Here is a 25,053-nt window from a genome sequence, read left to right as displayed (position 1 = left end):
TGGGTGTTAGAGGGGTTTTATGCTTTTTGTATTTTTCCTTTTACTACCTCCCTCTTATTTAGTCTTGTGTAAGACCTAGCATAAGTTATCTCCATTTTCCAAACCATTAGTGCTGAAGCTACTGAGGTCCCATTTCCTATGAATTTCTGCTCTCCTCAAGAACTGCTCCTTCTTCTCTCACCCTTAAACCAGCGATTGCTCCTGGTACAGCATTTCAGAGACTTTTACTGGTACTTACATGCCAAGATGCTTTATCCCTAGAACTACAAATTCAATAATAAAAAAATCCCCTGTACCGTGAGTGAAGTGTGGGGGGGGGATGACACACCACATTTTACTGCTAATTTATGAGGACTCTACCTCAAATCATGGGGCACGTGTTGTGTGTCTCTGCTAAGTGAGCTCAGTAAATACCAGCTACTTCTCTACTAGAGTAATTCTGATGCTGTATTAAAGCACATACATCCGACCATCTCATTTGGTGAGGAATTAATGGGTGCAGGTTACAGTTCTTGACTAAAGACACTGAGTGTGTAATGTGAGGCTGCTTTACACTTTCAAACTAAAACTTGTTAGGAGAGGTGGACTACACGGACTTTTAAAATGAGTTCAAGTATGTCTTCTCGAACACGCTCACAGACGAGTTTTTTGATGGCGTTGTTTCATTCGTAGGAATGGTTGCAACCTAGTGAGGACCAAAATCAGGCTGTGGAAATGGTTTGCGCCGTACAAAGTGAGTAACTCTTCCCCTCTGTGTATTTGGATGTTCACCAGGGACGTGGAAGGAACATCCTGGATAAGCTTTACATCCCAGGCCAAAATCCTGATAACCAAAATACTGAGAGCCACAAGGAACTCAGGGTTTTGTGCAAGTGCCTACACCAGATTTAGTGGTTTCCTCTCTCCTTCCCCACACAGGGCCTGGGGGCAGAATTTTTGACTTCCCAGATCGGTTTCCAGCCCAGGACTTAGATGCAGAGGAAGATGCATCCAAACCTCCACCATATATCAGAATGACTTGAAAAAGTGGTCAAACATTTTAAAGCTACTGGTCTAAAAATGGGGCAAGGTAGATGTAAGAAGTTCTTCATCTTGAAAGATGGCTATGCACTTTTCCTTGGCCTTTCAAAAAACGCACAGAAAGACAGAGCTATCGAATGCCCAACGTTCAGCAAAGATGACAGTGCAAAGGGAAAGATCTGCAGATGTTTTTGGACATTCCGGCTTTGTATAGTTAAAATACCTCATTGCCTCTGGAAAGCCTGAGCATTTTTCCTCCAGCTTTTGTACTTAAATCATGTTTTATTCCACTAGAATTTATCATGCAGTTTGTCTAGCAGTGCTAGCCTTAGGCATTCAAATATTAAATACAATTGATTTTTAAAAGAAACTGGTCGTGGAGTATTTCCCCTCCCCCAACTGCTGTCTCCATTTCTCCCCCTCACCCAATGAATTATTTGGATGATATGATAGTGGATGAAGGATAGTGAAGGACCCACTTCATTACTGAGCTTCAGAGTGCTTTTCCTTTTCTTGGTGGCAGGGATGGGGACAGGTGGGGTTTGTGATACAAAGCCTTGTCAGTGCCATTCGGGTACCTCTGTCAACATGTGGATTCTGTGGGGTGTACTTGTGTCGGTGCAATTGGTTTTCGTGCTGAAATGTAATCCTAGTGTGTGGTAGGAACTAGGGTTGCAGTAGCTCCTCTTACAGAGTAACTTCGTTCCTCTGAATTTAGTTCAGGTTTTTCTGTTTCGACTTTGGAGACTGAAAGTTAAAAAAAAAATGCTTATTTGGGGGCCCATTCTGCTAAAATTCATTACAGATCTAGACCAAGGTCTTGTGTTGGAGGTTCTCTAGAGGACCTCTTGGTGGGCACGAGGACCTCTTGGTCCTCAAGACCAAGGAACTACAGTTTCCAGTCAGCTTCTATCATCTCCTGAGGTGCATAATATTCCCATATGTACTTTATGTTCCACTTTCAGGTAGCCTTAGAGGTGCCTGTTGAGTGCATGTCTTGCCCGCAGGCCTTCAGCATGAAGGGGGAGATTACTTATCCCACCGTGTAAATTGACACAGCACATTCATTTGAACGGGGCTTGGAAAGTAAGTTCCCATCTTGAGAAAGAGCTGCGAGTAACAGTCGTGCCCACCATGAGGCATGCAACTCCAGGAACTATCTTAAGATAATCTTAAGATAAGATTTATCTTACTGCAGCATATAAGGTGCCTTTCCCATTCCCAAAGGAAGAGGGAATTAAAATGTTCTTGATTCCCCCCCCCCCCCCTAGAAACTGAGGTCTTTTTCATAACGCTAATAAAGGGACTCTGACACCTAAATGGAGACCTTCCCCTGATGAAAGCACGGTACAGACAAAATGCCAGGCAGTCTTCTCAGTTCGTGCTTAGCACACGCGCACTTAAAATGCCCTTGGTTCCAAAACCGCTTGCCACAGCTACATCGTCAAAAATTAGCATCATGGTATGGAATTAATCCTGGCATATGCAAGTTAGCAAATCTTGTCCAACTTTCATAGTCTCTTGGGGTCGGTGAGGTGCGGAGACGGACAGTTTCTATTAAATTATTTGTAAAATTCCTAGGACTAAACATCTTCAGATTTTGAAGAGTTTATACCTGAAGATGTTTTACGCCTTTTGTTGTAATCTCGAACAGAAAAATACCCTAAGCTGCCTATCGAGGAAGTTCTAGCGGACTCTGGCACCCCTTTGTACGTTAGGTGCTTACCGAGTGTCTCCATTACCGACCTTAACCTTTGAGATTACTGACGGCTGGGATTATAGACGTACTGTGATCAAGGCAGCAGCTCTAACCTCCGGCCTGCCGCCCTTCGCTGGTCACGCACCGTTTCCTCCGCTGCCCAGCTTCTGCCGGGGCAACGGCTCCCGGCCCTGGGTGCCCGGGCCAGCGGCTTAACTCGGGGCTGCAGCTCCTACTCCAGCGACTGGAAGTTTGACTACGGTGCCCACAGTAGCCAAATTTCCTTCCGGCTTCGGCTCTACGTGCCTTCAGATGTTTGCCTACACCAACCAAAACACCGCTGGTGCCATTGCAGGTGTCCATTTGAAGGTGTCAATGTCTGAATTACTGTATTAAAAGTAATTCAAGCACTGTAATTCAAAAAGTGCTGCTGTGCCTTTTTCTCTGGTATAGTGCCTGTCAGCAAGCATCAAAGCACCGAGCGTGACTACTTCCCCCGTCCTCAGATGCTTCTGGCATAACTCCAGTCAGTGAGTGATGAAACGCTGGGGCTTTACTCCTTGATTGACATTAAGCTGCTGTTCTTGTACATTAAAAGAAAGCAAGACTCCCTGAGAGGTTATTGTGATTGCCAGCAGGCTAAAAGCAGCGCGGCTTTGATTCTCTTTTAGCCTAAAACGGATTTTGCCTTTGAAAGGAGAAACTTGCTGGAAGTTGGCTGTTGCTAAAATGCACCGCTCAGTCACCGCATCGTACCGCATGGTACGGCCCCATCCACAAACGCTGTTCTGTAACTGGGCAGTACGGTGTGAGATGGTACGTACCGGGTGTAATTCAACAGCGTCCGACTGTGGGTTGAACAGAGCAATTAGCTTTAATTGCAAGCGTGCAGAGAATACAGGTCGCTAGCCCTTGTTCGGATGCAGCGCTGTTTCCATCGGCTCGGAAGGGTAACTCTCGAGATCACAGAATCACAGAATGGCAGGGGTTGGGAGGGACCTCTGAAGATCATCTGGTGCAACGCCCCTGCCGAGGCAGGATCACCTAGGGCAGGTTGCACAGGAACGCATCCAGTCGGGTTTTGAAGGTCTCCAGAGAAGGAGACTCCACAGCCTCTCTGGGCAGCCTGTTCCAGTGCTCCGTCATCCTCACAGTAAAGATGTTTTTCCTCACGTTGAGGTGGAACTTCCTGCGCTGCAGTTTGTGCCCGTTGCCCCTCATCCTATCACTGGGCACTACTGAAAAGAGACGGGCTCCATCCTGCAATCCTGCACCCTTCAGAGATTGATAGACATTGACAAGGTCCCCTCTCAACCTTCTCTTCTCCAGACTGAACAGCCCCAGGTCTCTCAGCCTCTCCTCATACGAGAGGTGTTCCAGTCCCTTAATCATCCTGGTAGCCCTGCGTTGGACGCTCTCCAAAAGTTCCCTGTCTCTCTTGAACTGGGGAGCCACAATACTCCAGATGAGGCCCCACCAGTGCAGAGTAGAGGGGGAGGATAACCTCTCTCGACCTGCTGGTCACACTCTTCTTAGTGCACCCCAGGACACCATTGGCCCTCTTGGCCACCAGGGCACATTGCTGTCCCATGGATAACTTCTTGTCTACCAGGATTCCAAGGTCCTTCTCCATGGAGCTGCTTTCCAGCAGGTCAGCCCCTAACCTGTACTGGTGCATGGGGCTGTTCCTCCCCAGATGCAGAACTCCACGCTTGTCCTTGTTAAATTTCGTGAGGCTCCCCTTCACCCAGCTCTCCAGTCTGTCCGGATCCGAGGGTACGAAACCCGTGGCTGCTCTTGCAGGACAGATGCGGGCGCAGGTCGGGTGCTGCCGGCGCAGCGCCGAGGCGCAAGCCGAGCACCCAGCTCCGGAAGCGGCCGCCAGCGGCCATCAGCGGCCATTAGCGGCAGGCAGAGCTCTGCCAGCGTGGCAGGTGCCCCTGCGGCCGGGAAGCGGCCGGCGCAGCACATCTCGAAGTATGAGTGTGTAGAAGAGAAGTATGCTCTAAGCTGCTCCTAAACTGGAGGGTAGGAGGGCTCTGCAGAGGGATCTGGACAGGCTGGATCGATGGGCAGAGGCCAACTGTATGAGGTTTAATAAGGCCAAGTGCAGGGTCCTGCACTTTGGCCACAACAACCCCATGCAATGCTACAGGCTTGGGGAGGAGTGGCTGGAGAGCAGCCCGGCGGAAAGGGACCTGGGGGTGCTGGTTGACAGCCGGCTGAACATGAGCCGGCAGTGTGCCCAGGTGGCCAAGAAGGCCAACAGCGTCCTGGCCTCTATCAGGAATAGTGTGGCCAGCAGGAGGAGGGAAGTGATCGTGCCCCTGTACTCAGCACTGGTGAGGCCGCACCTTGAATCCTGTGTTCAGTTTTGGGCCCCTCGCTACAAGAAGGATGTTGAGGTGCTGGAGCGTGTCCAGAGAAGGGCAACGAAGCTGGTGAGGGGTCTGGAGCACATGTCTTATGAGGAGCGGCTGAGGGAACTGGGGTTGTTTAGTCTGGAGAAGAGGAGGCTGAGGGGAGACCTTATCGCTCTCTACAACTACCTGAAAGGGGGTTGTGGCGATGAGGGTGTTGGTCTCTTCTCCCAAGTAACTAGTGATAGGACAAGAGGAAATGGCCTCAAGTTGCGCCAGGGGAGGTTTAGATTGGATATTAGGAAAAATTTCTTCACTGAGAGGGTGGTCAGGCATTGGAACGGGCTGCCCAGGGAGGTGGTGGAGTCGCCATCCCTGGAAGTGTTCAAAAAACGTTTGGATGTGGCACTTCAGGACATGGTTTAGGGGACATGGTGGTTCTGGATTAATGGTTGGACTTGATGATCTTAAAGGTCCTTTCCAACCTAGTGATTCTGTGATTCTGTGATTCTGTAAACAAAAATGCAGGCAATTGATTCGGCAGCAGCTATAAAGCTCTCGATGGCCGTATATTCCTTTTTGCAGTCCTTCCAGGGGTGCAATCGCAGCACGGCTATCGCGATACCAGCACCCAAGGTCGCTTATAGACGGACAGTTTCAACGGTTCCTTCTACAAAAGGGGAGTTTCTAGAAAAGAAACAGCCGCGGTATGGAAATCGGTGGCAGCTTACACCGATTTAATGCCGCTCCCCCTAAGTGGGTAGCGCTGCAGAAAACACAAAATCCCCGGGCTACGAACGCCGAGGCTGCCAGCCTCTCCCTCAGCGGTGGCCGGAGTTAGTCACAGGGCGTAATCAGGAGGTTAATCAGGGAAGCTGATTCTGTGAGTTAACGTTCAACTAAGGGCAGGGTATTCGCTGAAGCCATTTCCCTCCCAGAAAGGGCTGGAAGCTGCTGGGGGAGGAGAGGGAGAGGAGGGCTCCTCACCACGGTGAGGGTCAGGGAACCATTTCAGGTACATTTTTGACCGCTAGCTTATCGGGGATTTATTTATTTATTTATTTTTTAACTTCGCTTCCAGCCTTGTAATCCAACACGTACCTCGTGCTCGCTGACAGGAACATTTCGCCTTTTTTTCTCAGCCTCGTTGAGTCAGACGAACGGTTTCAGACCGACGTGGCGTGCGCTGGAACGCACCAACATGGGGGCTTAGTCTCACCGCTAAGGCGGTTTGCAGGCTCCGGATACGTACGGTTGGTGCGGTTCCCCCCCTCTCTGCTCGGGGCCAGGGCAGCGGAAAGCGGTCCCCTTTGGTGGGCACAAACCTCCTTCCCCTTTGCTGGCCAAAGGCAGTGAGAACCCGAGGGGATAAAAAAATCACAGCTCCGCGTGCTCCGTAGCCCTGCCTGTTCTAGCATGAAGTGCTTAAAAAATTTAAGTCAAAAACTTCGCTATAGGTAGATGAACTGGCCTGAAATATTTCGTGTAGGCAGTGACCCCAGGAATACGTCGTTCTTGCTCATGAAGGAAAATACATAAGCCATTTACTAAGCAAGCGTACTAGTTTATAGCGAAGAATTATCATCTGGCTCGATAAGAGTTTCTCTCCAAAGGCTTTGCTCGGTCCCAGCGGCCCTGGTACAGCAGTTTCTTGCACTGGCCGGCTGCTTCCTTGCTTTTTTTTTATAGTCGGCAGGAAACACACCTAACGTAACCGGAGCACAGCATGCGCTTTTTGGAGTCAGTCCGTGTGATTTCTTGATCCTTATGGATGGTCCCTTCCTACTTGAGGTTCTCCTGTGGCTCTGTGATTCTCCAGCACTAGCAGTGTGTAAGTACGGGGAAAAGTCCTTGGACTTAACTCGAGGAGGGAAAGCCCGTCAAAGCAAACGGCATTTCCCAGCCTTCCCTAGCAGCTTTTCTTTTCTGTAATGCTAACAACTGCCGTGTCCTGCACCTCTTCAGGTCAATCTCACTGAAACACACTATGAAACTACATAGCTTCACTTGCACTTTCTGAGAGCTGTTGCAGTAATGTCTTTTTTTTTTTTTTTTTTTGGTAGCTACAGCTTCGGTACTGCCAGAAACTTGTGTGTTCTCTTTAATTGACTTGACGTTTATATGTTGTCTTGATTTAAAATGATGTTTCGTGTTTCATCTTCTGACTTCTGTCCACTACATGTTTTTAAATATACTCACCACATTTTTTTTCATCGCTATTAGTTGCCATATATATAGCGTTTATACTGAAAAAGTACGTGCAAATATTGTTAAGCCCTGGCCCCCATGCGCTAAGCGTGAGACTGATTTAGGATTCTGGCTGGTGTTCTCATTTGCCAAGTTCTTCGCCCTAACCGTATCTCATCGGAGTTGCTTCCGTGTCTCTTTGCCTCGGGCAGGCAGCCTAGCAGCCCTGATTGACCCACGTCTTTGCTACAAGCCCGAGAGCTGGAGCTTTCAAGCAGATGCTAACGCTGGCGTTCCCTGAGTGTCCTGTACCGCACGGTCACCTCACCACCGTAACAAAAATTTGTAATTGTGCACAATCCCACCCTCCCCGCCGCAAAGTGTTGCATAACATTGCCAAAGCATGCACACTTACGATGAAAAAAAACAAAAGTGAATATACATATTTTCTGGTCATCATTTTACATAAATGATGGAATAATATATGGAATATATTCCATATAAATGGAACATACATATATTTATAGATTGTCATCTATCACCGTGCGTAAAAATGAAATATATACCTATTTAATGAACGGTGAAACTTTTGAAATTACTTATTTCGCTTCCGATGCAATCCGGGCAAAGCACAACTACTGCAAGCCTTAGAAGCCCGTCACAAGGGCCGCCAGCGCTGCGCTTTTTAACAGCAGCATCGGAGTGACTCAGATATTAGCTTGGTATTGAAGTTAGTACTTCATGGTAGTAATGAGGATGAATAATCACATACAAACCCAAAAACCCCCTCTGATTAGCAAATGGCTTTTTTTATCAGCAGCTGAATCTTTCGTCGATGAAGCCAGGAGCCCTTCATTGCCTCTGATTTATGAGTGGCTTAAAAATAGCTTGAAGGAAATGGAAAAGCTGTTGCATGTATTTTAGGGTCAGTTTAATCTTTTTTTTTAAAAAAAACCAAACAAACCCCAAAACCACACGCTTGAGAATGAGTGTAAGGGCAGGGTCAGCACACGCCACGTTCTCCTACTCCACCGCTAACTACTTGTAGCTTGGAGCCCCCCCCGCCATTTAATCACAGGCAAAAAGAAATTCTCTTCCATTAACGTGTATAGTTCTTCTTTTTCTTAGACCTCCAGAAAATGCCAGCACCCCCTCGGCAGGCCTTCCAGTTTAACCGTGCTGCGTGACAGACAGCATCGTTTTGCTTGAACCTGTCTTCTGCCGGCTTCACTCGGCAGCGCTGGGCTGATGGTTTGGGTTTTTCCCCCTTGCTGCAGGCTGGGGATGGGGGTTTCAAGCAGCCTGCACCTCACCAGCCCAGGGCTCCGCGCCCAAAGGGACGACCGAGGCTCAGATGAGCGGGAGGAGGAAAAAAGGGTCTTCGAACACGGCCTCTGCTTTCTGACGTGTGATTTAGATGCACAGGGCGATGTTTTGAAAAGTAAACAGCTAAAAATATTCATTACGCGGGAGTTTACCGTATTGCCTCACAACAGGGTCTTTTTTCTGCCTGGGCCCTTCTCAAAGAGGCAATGCAAACAGTAAAAAATAATAAAAAAAGGAAGTACTGAGCTAAGCTCACGGTCTTATGACTCTCCATCCGCTCACATTCGTGCTAGCTGCCTCTTCCCTTTTATTTAACATCTCTCACTGTGTGTGCACATGTGTGTATGAAAAATACAGGCTGTAACCACGCAGGCTCTGCAGGCTCCACGTTGCTGTGATTTTGTGTGCTTATGGCTCTATCTATGCAGCACTTCTCTGTTTTTCGGGGGGTTGAGAGCATCTGAAACAGACAGTCTATTTAAAAAGGAGTTTATAAAGGTCGTGGTTAGAAACACAAGGCTTTTATCCTTTTTTTTTTTTAAATGTTACGCCCCGTCTACCCCCTACTGAGGAATATTAGTATTAGTAGAAAGAAAAAACCCCAACTTGGAGGCAGGGCTGCTGCTTTCAGCTTGCACGGCAAGCTCTTTGCAGTGCTGTATGGAGAGCGACTTCTTTTAAACCAGGACCTGACGTGAAGTGACTGCACAGAAAGCTGGATGACGGTGGGCAGGTGAGAGAAGAGAGAGGCCCCTTGAGCTCTTCGGTGTTGTCAAATATCACAGAATCACAGGATCACTAAGGTTGGAAAGGACCTTCAAGATCATCAAGTACAACCATTAATCCAGCGCCACCATGTCCCCTAAACCATGTCCTGAAGCGCCACATCCACACGTGTTTTGACCACTTCCAGAGATGGCGATAGTTGCTTTTCCTTGATTCTCTGGGAGCAAGTAACTACCCGAAGATTCTGGTGGGGCTGTTGTTGTTGTTTTTGGAATGTGTAAGCAAAGTCTGATTTTGAACTCCATCTCTCAACGGAAAGAGACCGCGAAACCCAAGTTTCAAAATAAGATGCAAGCAGCCAGGAATCCAAACCGCGCGCTCCTTTGCCTTTTTTTTTTTTTTTAACATAGCCCATTTATTTCAAAGCCAATCTTATTACAATTAATTTTAGAGAAGAGAGGACAGGCTATTTCTTTTTGAATGCTTGATACTGGCAATACCAGCTCTCGTACACCTGATAGTAAAAGTGAGTTGCAAGTTCTGCTACCCCAAAATACCAACAACAACCAAAAAAAAAAAAGGGGGGGGGGGAGAGGAGAAGGGGGTGCAGCACAACTGTTAAATGCCGTGTGCCTGTCCGCTGGGTCGCTTTCTGAGCTGAGGGCAGGTGAAGCTGCTATCGCTGCCGTAGCTAGAGGCACCCAGCAGCCTTTTCCACCGAGGTGAGCGCAGCCCACGCCTGGACGACTTCTGCTGGTACCAAGATATGGTCAAACAGCGCGTGCGCTACTCAGCCTTGCGTGCCCTGGGACGCTAGCTGACGTTCTCGCTCTTCGTTGCAGCTGGAAGACACGTCTCTGGTCAGCGATCACCACTGTACCGCAGTCCCCAGCCTCAGTCACATTGCATCAATTCCGGGTTGTTTTTCAGGGGTGAGGAGAGCAGGATGGGGAGAGGATTTTGAGTTTCTTGAAACGGTCATTGATACTGCTGGGAAATTCGCTTTTCATCCATTTTAAATGCCTAGCGAAGCGTTCTACCATGCAGGATTCGCATTAACCAGAGGCGATTCAGCAAAGGCAGAAAACAATACGCGTCGACAACACCGGCACGGAGCAGGACTACGCACCTCAGCGAGCATTCCTGGATGGCTAGCGGCTTTTACGTGCCTGCCTTCGGGCTCTGGAAATATCTTCCCGAACTACAAGGAGCTGCCTTCAGCAAGCGCTTCCATAGGTGCCAGCCCGCGGGAGGCTGGTTTTGCAGCTGGGAGGCTGCACGGAGCCCCGGGAGTCCCAGGACGTCTCTGGAAACCAGCAGCAGTTCTTTCCCTCTCAATGCCGCTTCGCAGCCCTCGCCGCCCTCGCCGCCGTTCAGCCGGATGGAGAGGCGTCCTTCGGGCGTCCAGCGTCAACTGATGAAAAAACCCACCCCTCCAAACTCAAAACAGCCTTTTTTTGTGAGTCCTAGAATAATGCCGATTTCTAACGTTATCTACAACTTTAGATTTAAGATCACATGTCCGTTTTGTGGTGATTTGCGTAGGAAACCAGACTGTCATTTTAAAAGTAACATTACCATTACTTTAAAATGACATGTGCCTCTGCTTTTTACCTGGGAATCGAGATGTGACGAAACATTGGTCAATGGCCTTGAAAGCAGGCCTCTGGGGAAAAAAAGACCATTAGAACGATATATTCAAAATATTCACCAGGAGGGGACAAGGAATATGACTTCCAACGAATTTATAAAACCAGGAAGGTGATAGATGATGAGTCAGGGAAAATGTTAGTGCAGGGTTACAATTTAAAGATGCCAACATCATGCCGTGTCATACAGGATGAATCAGGTAACAAAGGTCTATCTATGACCAGCTGCAAAAGAGAGGAGCTGCCCTCCCAGCGCCTGATCAAATGTTACGGGTGACAAAGCCAAACCCAGCGATTTTTGGTCCAAGAGTGATCGAAGCCATAGGCAAGCATTGCACGGGTCAGATTAGTCTTTATGCACAGCTGTGGTGTTTGAGGGAAAGCAGTTACTGATTTTTTTCTGCTGGTTCCAGGTGGGAAAGTCCCCCAAGAGGCACAGGCGAAGGTGGTAAAGGTCAAAGAGGGAGCAGGAGGCAGGGCTGCCTCTACCTTGATTCTTGCACAGGCTCCCACATTGCTCCCTTCCATCGAAGTAAGAGCTTAACTGATTTTTAGATCATTAAGCCATATTTGAGAGATGAAATAAGATTAAAGTGAGAGATAATACTTTCATTAGGGGTCCTCATCTATGCTCACTACATCTGGAAAGCTGCCTTTTAAAATCAGGGGTTTATAAAGCTGGAAAAAGCTACAAGGGTGGAGCTATTTCATCTTTCAAATTCTTTAATGACTTTGTACTGTAGACCTTTTATGGTCTACAAAAAAAGCAATTTTTTGCTTTGGGGAGATTACAGTACACATAAAAACCCCATGCATTTTGATGCTTCTTAGCTACAGCATCATGATGAAGACATGAGACGAGACATTAAAAAAACCCCCAAAACCAAGAAAACCCTAATATGCAGCAAGCATACGCATGAAATACTAGGACACATCTCGAGTTCGTATGTCAGCCTCTTGCCTTCCCAAGTTGAAAGTCACTTCCTTCATAAGCAGCTTGATGAAGTAACCAGGGCTCACAACTGCATCGTGCTGTTGGGAGTCCACCAAGGGCCCTTCTGGTCATTCCCAGGGTCCAAAAGCACAAGGTATACACGTTCAACAGACACCACCTTTTAGGTGTTCTGGAGAATTAACAGCCTATGTGAGCAGTGACAACTGCAATCATACCTAGAGATGCAACTCATCTCTGAAGAGGTGTTTTACCTTTTTGTTTTTAATACACTATTAAGTGTGGGACTAGAAGAGGTACATCAACAGGACAGTAGTGAAACAGCATGCAACACAAACGGTTTGAGAGTTCCTTTGTGGAGAGAGGGCTAGGATATTTACCAAAAATCCAGCTTGAACTGGAATTGAAGCCTTGCTGTGTGTGTGCATGCGCACATGTATGGAGGCCTGCAAGACTGGCTTTTGAGAGAACAAAGAAGTCCCACCTGTATGTGAAGTTAAGAGCTTTTATTTCCGAACACGAGGTGGGACCAAGAGAAGAGTAATGGAGAAGACTCCTGTAGGGTCTCGACACGCAGAGAGGTCAGTAATTCCTAGTTCTATACTGTTGTATCACTTCCCATTCTTCTGGAATCTGAAATAAATCCCAAACATGCCTCTGAATCATCAGGTGGGTGCTTCAGAGGCTTCGAAACAACTTGGAGCCATTGCAAGAAAGCACTGACAGTAGTCCAAGTGTTGTGACAGTCTTTCACAAAACTGTCACCCACACATAGAGAAACTACAAATTATTTTTTCTCCCTTACAGGTTTTTTTTTAAAATGGATTTTATCGTAAGAAATTATATCATCATTCCTAGTATAATTATTGAAAACACATGGTAACAGCTTGTGGCAAAGCCAGTTTATTAGGTTTCTGGGATTGTGTCTTGCCCTCCCCCCAACACATACAAAATAACCCAACTTTACAATTCGGTAAAGTGAAAATACATATAAGAAGTATTCGGTACCTTTGACATCAATTCTGTGGGCAGAAGATTACCACTGAAAGCCAGGAAGCATACTGAATACTGCATTAACGATCACGCGACCTTTGCCGCAGAACCATTAAAACATGCTTTGTGCTGAAGATGAAATTACATACTGAAACACTGTTTCCACACAACTTTAATGACATGAGGGCCCTTATATACAGGTGGTGAATAACTCAAGTAAACCTTAACAGATTTGCAGATGTTTGATATCAAATTTAACAGTAACATCGTAGCTACACGATTTCCCTACCTCAACCCCCAACCTGACTGACTGACCTTGGAATTCTTCATTCTATTTTTTTAATAATAATAATGATAAAAAGAGAATGTTTGTTTGCTGACATACTTCTTATACAAATAGTTAAGATGGATCCTTTTGAGAAAAAGGATTAAGGACATGAGTGAAAAACAAATTGTCCAGAAGGACTGTAAACCATATTTATTTACAACAGTATACACATAAATTTAAGATCAACCCTTTTCTTAAAAAAAATCATTAAGGACACTAGTGTTAGAAAGCTGATTGTTTCTGAAAGGACTGTAAACCAAATTCTAGTCACGTAAGGTTCAGAGTGAATACAAAAGTTCCCTTTTACAAGTGTGTCCTAAACAAAATTACTGTCACAGTTCTAGCAGCTTTACACAGGAAAAAGAAATACTACCTTTTGCTTAGATTCTTTTTAAACACCTTAATCATATTAGGCCAAATTTAATGCTCTTTTTAAATCCAGAAAAAAGTCAATGCATTTCTTTTGTCACTATAACTTGCAATACAATTACATCTTATTAACTGTAATAGTTCAAATAATATTAGTTATCTTGTTTCAATAATTTGCTTCTAATGTGATCGCTAGGGCAGCAGCTTCTGAACTGGCCCTTCTGTTTGGTTTCCAGTCAGCATCACACACTGCACATGGCAAATCAAAAATCTTAATTTTTACTTCAATTCCTTTAAAAATGAAGTCACGAAACATTGTTTGGCATGGCATATAAATGAAGTCATAGACTGCATTCTATGGCTCACATTTCGCAGCCTAGCACCATTTTTATTATGAAACTTGACCTTCAGACAGAACTGAAATAGAATGGTTGCAATTATGAGAACACAGAAAAAGGTGGTTCTAGAGGAGTAATTTCCCTCATCTGACCCAACACATTACTAACTCACATTAGTAATGCCAAGGATGCCCCACATATAGCCATGACATTACACAAGCAGGTTTTAGCTCAAAAAAACTGTAACAGACAATGTATTTGGCAGATTTTCTCCAAATTTCGAGATCTAATTTATTTTCTATTCAGAAGTCTTTTAAGGAAGTCCCATATTCCTAACATTTTGTCCTAAGCATTTCCATCCCTAAAATATGTTACCAAGTTGGTTGTAAAAAGCTTCTTCATGAAAAACATTCATCATCACTAAAATCCTCTGAAACCTCCACCTTGGAAAACCAGTATGCTTTTGCCAACTTCACTCAATCTTTTATTTACTTAAGTGTTTTTACTTACCCTGGGACACTCAACTCAAACACAGCCTCTTTAGAAATAAGTTTTAGTAAGATCAGAGAAGTTATGGACAGTTATGGTCCCAAATTTACCCCAAATCCTGTGCTACAGTACTTTTCATAAGAAGGAATGCATAGTTTAGTTTTACATGCTAATTATGAAAAAATTAATAAAGTTTTAAGTATCAAATAATTGTCTAGAGATAGGGACAAGTTTGTCAATTCTCTTACCATTGCCATGAAGAAACAGACAAAGTTTACAGTGGAATGACAGGCCAAGTGCTAGCAGTTTGCACCTACACCAACAGCGCAAACTTTATCTGGCAGTCCTGGGTTTTGTTTTTATAATAAAAGGGTACTTGCTTAGCAATTTGCTAGCAGTGACCAAATATTCCTTCATATGCCAAAAACCTTCACTTGCTGATGCAAAAATCAAGTTATCTGGCTGCCACAAAACACATTTTCTCCTACATTATACCAATGCAAGTAGCATCCAAAAATGTTAGTAAGCTGGCTTACTATTTATAAACTTACCAGAAGTGATGAAAACAATCTCAGGCAGCAAGAGCTCAAGTATAATTGCTTTGTCAAAACTTCACTTGGAAGTTTACTTTCCTGTATATTTATAGCGAAACGTTTGTAACTTGGAAAGTACAATTACAAAGTGCAAGAACATGAGATGGGCACATCTACACCAGAAAAAAAAAACAAACCACCACCACCACCCACGTTAAAGTGCCAAAGAGATTCGCTATAATTGCTACCAAAACCTGGATCTTTGCCAAGATCATAATTTCTAAGCATCTGCAAACAAGACAAGGTGATAGCTGATAATAGTATGATTTAACACCAGCAGGTTATGGCAGGTTTTGGTTCAGGCTTTATATGTATTTCATCTCGATCTGGGGGTTGACTAAGCATTAACGGCTTGTGACTTTTAAGCTTGTGAGCCAGTGTCATAAATATGGCCTCCACATGGTCATTGTCATTTGGGTTTTTGGCAGAGGTTTCAAATAACGGCATACTGTGAGTATCAGCAAACTTCTGGGCCAAGTCCGTAGGCACCTGAATAGCACTTCTCAGGTCACACTTATTTCCAACAAGAATCCGTGGTATATCATTGGCAAGAAGGTGTTGTTTGCATTCTTCTATCCATGATGGCAGACTGTGAAAACTGGCAATGTTTGTCATATCATATACAAACACGACAGCATGTACATTCCTGTAATAGTGCTGCACCATGCTCTTTCTGAAGCGCTCCTGGCCTGCTGTATCCCATAGCTGGATCTGAAAGGGGAAAGACAATGAGAGAAAAAATGTTTTATTACTCATGTTGGAAAATAATAGAAATCACCTGTAGCTAGGGGAGTCACACAATCACAGGGACCCACTCTTCTGAATTAACTGTGCTTAAAAGTTTGTGCTGAAGAAAACTGTTGCTTTTAAACAATTTCAGAAACTTTGGCTTTCAAAGCTGCTCTCAACTGAAGCCAGGAAGAAATGGTAATGCAACCTGATCACAAATACAGATTTCTGAAAGTGTACTGGAGCATGTATTTTGCAAGGTGTTTACAAAAACAACTCCTGAAGTCTTGGCAGTAGCACTTTTATTTGAAAAAACAACATGTATTTCACAGCAGAACTCTCAGCTGATACGATTTTTTTTAATTGCCAAAAATAACACCATCTTCCCCAAAGTTTTGTTCTTAGCGTGACGTTAACTGCCTATTGTGGCACTATATAAAAGTAGGAAGAAATCAAACCACGCATGAATAACAGCACCACCAACAAAAACAGGACAAAGAAATCTTTCTCTGCAGTGTATCTATTGGAATCAAACCCTCCTGTGCTGAACCTCGAACGTAAGCTCATTTAATGCTTAAACTAGGACCATACTGCGGTTTGTAATATCAAAGCATGCGTAACAGGAAAAAAACAAACAAAAAAAATTTTAAATAAAAATAATGCACAAACTTCCTATTAGCTTAACATGCTACTACTGTTTGCAGGTACGCATCATTCTATCCCAAACAGACTGAACATATTTGTTTGAAGCCTAGACAGTCTAACAGAGAAAAAACATTCATAAAAACTGAAATGCTTTCAAACTTCTTGGGTCCAGATTAGAACAAAACAAGCCTTGAAACACAAGCAGATGTAAGCAACAACTAATACAATTTTTAATGCCTCAATCATTCTGGTATAATGGAAGCTTGGAGTCCTCAGATGCATAGAGTACGCTACAGAATTGTGCACTTATTGGACACAGTGATGTTTTAACAAACTTGCTCTCCAGGAGACACCGGACTGCAGGATACAGCAGCCAGGGCCAGTTCACCTACAACATTAGATTAACTGTACGCTGTAAGAAATAAACTAGTGTGTGGCTCTATCACACACACCTTAGTGACGGTGTCAACAACATCCAATTTCTTGCATCAAAGCTGAGTCCTAGCACCCTGTCTGTCCTGTACAGCGGATCCCTGACGGCTGAGGCAGTTTGATTAGTATTTCAGCTTTTAACTTTTGAGCAGGAAATGTCAGAAAGAAATGCTTCCGCCCTGGGAAAGAAAGGAGAATTTTTCTTCAGACTCAGAATTCACGGAGTATTAAATGTTCTGTAAATGGTGAAGGTAAATTTAAAATTCAATCTGTTTCCATGAAAAGTACATCTGATATCTTCCTTTGATGAAACTGTACTCCCATTACCATAGTTCTGCATTCCTTTGATCCAAACGTTTCAGTAAAAGTTACTTAGAAATTGCAAGCATCATGAAAGTTGCCTTGTTTACCATTTTTACCAGTGACTTTGATATTAAAAAGAAAAAGGAGCGCCAAGTGCCAGGGAAATTTGCTGATGGCAAGAAACTAAGATGCAACACAGAAAGAGGAGGATTACAGTATCACGTAAAATCCTTTTTGAAAGCTGTAACAGTAGAAATAGGGTGAAACTGAATAGAAGCAGATGCAAAGTCTTGACAATAGTGACTAATAATAAAGACTTTTCCTGTAAGTGCAGGATTCATCAGTTTGGAAAGTATTAAAATGCATGATGATCCAAATACACGAGTCAATCACAGGATGTTATGAATCACTAATGTGATAGAGTGAAGGAAAAAAGAGTAAGTGATGTTTCAGGATGGTGTGATTTTTCTGCAATATTATGTTCAACCTTGGTCACCCATCCTCAAGAAAAACTCACACTGGAGCTGGTAGAAATGGCAGTTACTGGTTTCATCAGGGGAACTGAGAATTTACATGAGAACATCAGAACAGCTTGGCTTCTGTAGTCTAGTCCAGTTATCTGCAGCTTCTGATCCACAAACTTATAAAGACCCCTGTGCTGCTTCTAAAAGGGTCATTAAGATTATTAAGAAAAGCAAGGCAAGTCGCCCTAGCCTCTGATTGCAGAGATGGTAGTCAATTGCAATCCATCTCATTTTAGAGCAAATACCTGCTTTTTGCCAATGGTATTACACTCTAAATGCAATTGACTGCATCTCCACAGTCTGCTAAGGGAGTCTAGACAATCTGATTAAACATAGGCACCTCAGTTTGGGAAAGATCCATTCACCTACCCAGGTAAGATATACTTCTAGTTCTATGTACATATAAAACATTATAAAATCAGGAGACTCGCGAAAAAATTTCATCAATTTGGAATTTCACAAATTAGTGAGAGAAGAAAGAAGCACAGACTGAAGTAATCCTTATGTTCAGACAACATAGTGTTAAGGAATCACTATAGATAATCTTGGAAAATGCTGTATCAAATTAAATTAAAGAGGGAGCTCATTTTCACAAGCAGCTGTGATCTTACACTTCTCTCCCCACCTCATTCAGAGAGCAGAAATCAGTCATGCTTCAGTCAAGCACAGGTCCGCAAGTGTATTACCAGCCTCGGGTAGAGAAGGGGAAATTAAATTAAAGGTTTACATATCTTACAAGTTAAGCTTCAACTACAGTTCCTCTTAAATTTTATATTTACATGCAGCTTTCAAGCTTGAAAGGTATTACCTCAAATTAGAAATGTTAATATTCTTGGCATGGAATCACTTGCACTGAGAGACAAATCCTTCCCCAAGACTGAAAATTTCACACTTTTTGTAAGTTTCTTTGTAGTTCTTACCAGGTGAGCTTGAGAAGACCATTCCATTTCTGGCCCCCCAAAAATATTTGCTCTACTGAAAATGTTCACATTAATAGATGTGCCCCGATTAATTAACATTAAGATTACTGTTTCATTTTTAGTTCCATACCATCCATCTTCAAGGGAGCACATTTTTTATAATAGCCCTTTAAAAGGTGCGATTTGAAAATTTGGGTTAACAGCATAATTCAGCTAATAAAACCGTGGTCAGAATCACTTTGTCACACTCCCTAGGAAAGACAAACGGTACTTAAATATACTGCCTCAGCTATCACCTCCCACCTTCTGATTCCTTTCTATGGATCCAGAAAGGCTGTTTTCCAAACAAGGACTCCCTTAGCATGTACAGTTTGTAACACGCTGGTAAAAACATAACTGGCCTTTAATAAAGATAAAATGGTAAAACTGTGTCTCCTTTCGCAAGATGGGGGAGAAGAACTTGAAGAGCTCAAAGCTACAGAAAATGATGTTTGGACTTTCTTTTTTGAATTTCATTTGCATCTTTTGCTCTTTTAATGTAGGTCAGTAAAGAGGGACATCATTGTTTTCTTCGATTTTCAATGCTTAGATCAATTAAGGAGGAGGAAAATTTAGAATGCAAAAAATTCATTGGTTGAAAACTTTAATTTATTCATCACAGCTAGGCATTGGTGTTTCATACGAAGCTGGTAGCCTACTGTGCAAGCTACAAAGGAACACACTCATCCCTATGTCTTGGAATTTTACACAATTCCTGTGTGGGAGACCCCTGGTGAGAAGAACTGTGCTTGTGTTCCTGCCAATGACACAGCATTTCTCCAGCTGCGAGGGAAATGCTCAGCACTGTAGCAGCACAAGAATGACCATCCAGCTGGCTGGGGGAAGGGCGGAGAGAGAAAAACGCTACTTTATAATCTGCTTCAACCCAAGAGGAAAAATTCCTCTGCTCAGCAAGCCCTTCAGGACACAGCAAGAACAGCAGTAATTCGGTTCATCTGAGCCTCTCTCTTTCCTGGTTTAACAGGCATTGCTCGAGCTCACTGCAACAAGCAAGAAAGATGAAGATGAGTGAATAGAGGTGGCAAACCCAAAAAACTGGTGCACACTTGACGATGCACAGCATCCCCCTAAGAGCTAGAGTCCTGGCCACAATGATAAAGTTTATTCCTTTTAAAGCTGAAACAACATGTCTCGTAACAGCCTCCTTCAGTTCTCCGCCTCCCTCAACCAGAACTGGTATATTCAACGGGTAATATTATCAAGAACGCAGCAAAACAACATACCACAACATATAACAAAATGGCACAATAACCTATGTGAAGCATCTCAGAACTGTGGATGAGGCTATGTTCTTCTTCACTTCTCTCCAAGAAAAGGCATAATCCAGAGGTGGTGAAAATGTCAAGTCAATCAGATGGTGACAAGAAGATATCCCTCAGGAGGTTCTCTCCTCCTTCATGGATGGCAACAGACCTGGAGGTACAGAATCTCAGCTATCAGCCAGGGAAGTGCTATTCAGTAGTTTTATAAAGAAAAACAGTAAGAAAGACTCTTACTCATTTTTCTTTTTTAGTTAAAAAGAAGGATACAAGGTTGAGAAAAATAACACAAGAGGAGGAAAGCAAACAGACTTATATGCCATCTCCAATTTCTTTAATCAGTAAGTAAGAAAGGAGAAGCTACAGCTTTTGGCTACATGACTGTAAGCTGTAATTACAAAGCCTGGTGATAATAAATGCAAAAGTACAATTCCAAGAGTGCTGCTATTCCCTTTTTCTACACATTATTAAACTTTGATCATAGAAAAAGCCTGCAATACAGAAGTAGAAGGGGATTCTGTTTAAAACCATGTTACTCCTAGCAAACACTGCATTTGTAAGCAGCTAGCAGTCTAATCTGCAAATGACTGTTCATTTCACCACTAACATTCATGTATCCCCTGGGCAGATCAGGTATATTTCATATACTTTTAAAATTTGCTTTAGAGGGCAAAGAAGGCAAAGAAGCATTTTTTCCTCCAATCCAATCTTTCACTAAATTTAGTTGTGTAAGACTGAGCTTTAGGTAAACCTATAACTAGAGTGAAAACCAATGGGCAAATGTGAGCTACATATCCAACCTGTCACTGTCCAGTTCTGGACCACATTTGCCTTGACATGCAGCAATCTTAACAGAATGCTAAAAAAAAAAGTATTTAAAATTTGTAACGCATTGCTATCGCTGATGCAGCAGCTCCCTCTTGAACAGTGTTCGATTTCTTAACGTCTCATCTTTAAAGCAAAACGCTCCTAACAGTGGCATCTGCATAGCTTGTGGACTTGAAGGTTAAGCCAATTAACTGCTATCCTTGATAAACACAGAGGCAGAATTTCTGGGAGGCAACAAGCTGCTGGTACCAGGCACAGCCAACACTAAATACTGGTAAGAGATCTACCTAGAAGCCCATTTTATGGAGAAATTGTTGATTAACACCTACCAAAAGCTACGCAAAGGTTTGGGCGCCGGTAGCAATTTTTAATCCTCGTAGAAACCTACATAGTAATTACATTTCCAACAGGAGCAAGGCAAAAAGAGTTTTAAACAAAGTTGCAGAACAGATACAGCCGAGGCTTGCGGCTCTGCGACGCAACCGCACTGAACTTCTGGGGTATGGAAGCGTGACGTGAGAGCCTACGAACCCTACTGAGAAACACCACACCTGCGAGCGGCAGGCGCGGCTCCCGGGGCCTTTGGAGGCGAGCTGTTCAGGCGCTGGCAGCGGCTCACCAGCCCCGGCCTGCCGCCTGCCAGCACCCGCATCTCCCTCTCTCCCGCCGCCTCCCCGCTGCTAACTACAGCCCTACTGGAGCCCTGCGCCAGGCGCGGGCTGCCGCCCCCTGTCAGCGGCTGGGTCGGGGCCGGCGGCGCGCACACACGACGGCGGCCTTGCCCGGGGCTGGCAGGGCCGAGCGCGGGGAGGGCGGCGAGACCCTGCCCCCGCCTCGCCCGGTCCGGTCCGGTCCCGGCGGTACCTTGATGCGCTCGCCGTCGATGGTGACGGCGCGCTCGCGGAAGTCCACGCCGATGGTGGCCTCGGTGCGCTGGGGGAAGCGGCCGGCGCAGAAGCGGTAGGTGAGGCACGTCTTCCCCACGTTGGAGTCCCCGATGACGATGATCTTGAAGATGCGGGAGCGCGCGGGGGGCAGCCCGCCAGGGAGCGCGCCGCTGCCCGTCAGGCTCAGCTCCAGCGAGGACTCCAGGTCGGCCGCCGCGGCCATCATCGCTCCGGGGGCCCGGGCGAACCGCCTCGGGGACGGCGACGCGACTGCCCCGCTCTCCTCCTCCCTCCCGCGCGGCGGACGGACGCGCGCCCCACGGCCCGTTAACCGCCGCCCCGCGGAAAAACGACTGCTCGCAGCGCCCGCGCGCGCTGCCGCTGCGACACGTCACGCCGCGCCCCGGCTGCTCCCGCCCATCGGCTGGGAGCAGCAGCGCGGGGCAGATCTCGCGAGAGCGCGGCGCTGCCAGCCGCTCCGCCAATGCCCGGGCGCGGGGGGCCGCGTGCGCGAGCGTCGGTGCCGCGCGGCCATCGCCGCCGCTGGGGGGAGCCGCTCGCCCGCCCTGAGGCGCCGGGGCGGCAAAGCCGGGCTGCGCTTCGCGGAGGGGCGGGCGAGCAGGGGGACCAGCGGAACGGCAGCTCGCCCTGCGCCCGCCTCGTTGCTTTTATGGCGGTAACTTGGGCACCGACGGGGCTTGGGAAGCGGGGCGTACCCGCAGACCCAGCCAGGCGCCCGTGGGGGAAGCGGGAGCGGCCCGGCCTTCCCTCCTGTGCCGGAGGAGCACCTCCGCCGGCGGGGGGGGGAGGAACGTGTCTGTAAAGCGTTTAGAGGCGAGAGGGCTAACTGTGAGGCCTGAAGTGAGACGAGGAAGGCCGAGGTCCCGAGGGCTTGTTTTTAATCGTGGGGAGAATTTTCTGTGATAATTTCGTGGGTCGGCTTGTGGCACCTGGCGTGATGCGGACAGCCCAGGCCGCTCGCTCAGGCACTGCTGAATCTCACAGTTCCCCAGGCCTGAGGCTGCTGTGGGGCAGCCTGCTTCAGTTTCTTGGCGGGCGTTTTGTTGAGGCTGCGTGTATGCTGTGAGGCAGCAAGGGGGAAGCAGACCTTGGCCCACCCCTACACCGTTGCTGCGCTTCAGCCTGGCCATTCTGCTGTCATTTACAGGAATGAGAGGGCAGAAAGTTCATCGCCAACGGAGAGACACTGGGACCAAATGTGATTGACGTATCTCCCAATAAGAAGGGAAATATGGTATTGCCTTACGAATCTGTTAATAAGCTCACCAAGGGCATCAACCTAGGAGAGAGGTAGGATGTAGACATCAAGTTTAAGCAGTGTCCACCAGCAAGAATTTTCTAAGGAGTTTAATCACTGCACTAAAAAGCAATTGTAGATTGCAGTAATTGAGAGAACTCTTACCCTAACGGTGGCTCTCTGGCCTGCAAAATGATAGCTGAGCCAGGATTCCTAAGGTTTGGATCAGGTGCCTAATAATAGCCATTGGGACTCCTCTTCATCCTGTTACACATGCTTCTGACCACTTGGGGATTCTGCCTGTGCAAATAAGAAATGATCCTTAGATCATTGCTCCCTATAGAGCAACTGTCATGCAGTTGAAGGCTAGTGGATAGCGGATAGAAGATAGTGCTTTGAGCAGCCTGTCATTGCTCATATATAAAAACAATAGGCTCGATTACATAAAAAAAAAAATGCCCTGAGTTCAGAGCAACTTTAGTTACAGTGCCCATCTTAGTTCCTGTTACTGCCTTCCTCCCTTCCTTGGACCAATCTAATGGAAGATGGTAGAGAAATGCCTCCACCCTGTAGACCTCTTCTGAGACAATATGCCTTTATTTATGCTGTCAAGTAATTTATTCTGTCAAAGGAGTAATTTTGTTCCAGGGTGAAAATAAGATTAAAGGCAGGTGAGGAGGTTGTGCCACCCTTGAGTTCTTGCTGTCCCTTCTACAGAATTGTTCCTTTTTGCAGCCAGAATGTAAAATGTGTATGGCTGAGGAGAGGGAGCACAAACAAGCATATCTCTATAGCCTAATGATTAAAGTAGTAGAGAAATCCTAATTCTGGTGGGAAATGCTCTAATTTGGGCTCTGGCTAGCATGCTAAAAGGAGAGTTTAAACAGCTATTTGGCAGGGCCTGCCAACAGCTCATTTAACTGAGTTTGATCTGGGTTATGCCCAAGGGGGCCAAAGTGAGTTATAATTAGATCTGAGCTCTTCAACAGCTCTCAACATCTCTTATTTCAATGACTAAGACTCCTTAAATTGCAGAATCGATACACCATCTAGTGGCAAAGGCATTCTTAGGCACTCTGCTAATTTTACACTGACACCCCAAACATCTTGCCCATGAATTTGCCTTTCAATACTGTCAACAGCCACCCTAGTTTCTGGTTTGTTAGCTGTAAGACACGCAGAAACGCCTTCCTGGGGATGCTCCAGAACACAGCTGGCCCCTGGAAGAATGGACTTGAAGTAAAAATACCTTCTGAGAGTCACCCTCTGCTGATGCTTCCCATGGGAGAGTAACTATCCTAGGGGAGTCCAGCCTCTGAAAACCCTTCACTGCCGTGAGCTGGGCGAAGTTTAAATATTGTCCCAGATGTGGACGATAAGTGAAGATTTTGCTCAGGGTTTCTGGGTACAGAAAGCAAAGTACTCTTTACTTAAGAATGCAGTGTTCTTCCAGGGGCCAAAATAAAATCCTGAGTGCAGTTAATGAAGCTCCTTATTCACTTAAGGTTTCTTGGTGGTGCTCAGTATTTGCCTGCTCTTCTTGCAGTGGCTTGCCTTAGTGTGAGCTAGTAAAAGTACATGGGGGAGTTTTAACTGTCTTTTTTGAACTTCCCTATTACTCCAGTCATGAGACTTCCTGATCAGCCTTAATAAATCAGTAAGAATTCAGTGATTTGACACGAGGTGATTTCACCTATCCCACCCATTCGTCCTTTATCCAGTAAAGCTGTCCCTCCAGAGCAGGAGTTTCGGGGGAAGGTGGCTTCCCATTGAGAGGACAGCAGTCACTGGCTCTGTCCTGCGCTTGGTGGCCAGATGCCACTGCCCTGCTGAACTGTGATAAGATGGAGATGGAAAGGTCAGTTCATTTACATGGGCAGACCTGTGCAGACTTCATAGTTTCAGCCAGAATTCCTAAGCTGTGTAGAGATTACTTAAATCTCTAAATTGTGTACATGACAAAATTCCAGTTTGTCAAAATTGAATTTTTCATGGGAATGTATTTTCAGTGACTAAAACTTGCCCAGGAGAGAGTTCTGTGATTCAAAACGGCATGTCTAGTCAGACCCAGAGCAGGAAAGCAGGGATAGGTGATGGCTAAAATGTGTCAAATCCGGAAAATACAATTTCAGTTTTCAGTCCCATCACAGGGACTTGACCCAGCGTATCACATACTGAC

At 45.5% G+C, this 25,053-nt stretch overlaps 1 protein-coding gene across 1 annotated transcript; it reads right to left on the bottom strand.

Moving 5' to 3' along the window:
• Nucleotides 1-15,296: 15,296 nt before the first annotated feature.
• Nucleotides 15,297-21,842, bottom strand: RAB33B (RAB33B, member RAS oncogene family; the record flags this gene model as incomplete). The annotated part of the gene is made up of 2 exons (XM_081999257.1): nucleotides 15,297-15,740; nucleotides 21,594-21,842. 2 exons carry the CDS (start codon nucleotides 21,840-21,842, stop codon nucleotides 15,297-15,299), a joined length of 693 nt encoding a protein of 230 aa, XP_081855383.1.
• Between the last annotated feature and the right edge of the window lie 3,211 nt (nucleotides 21,843-25,053).

The sequence above is a fragment of the Phaethon aethereus genome, assembly GCF_964289735.1.
Source record: "Phaethon aethereus genome assembly, chromosome: 4".
Classification (NCBI taxonomy): domain Eukaryota; kingdom Metazoa; phylum Chordata; class Aves; order Phaethontiformes; family Phaethontidae; genus Phaethon; species Phaethon aethereus.
Note: the sequence above shows the minus strand (reverse complement) of the source record. Positions and strands in the feature narration are given on the sequence as shown.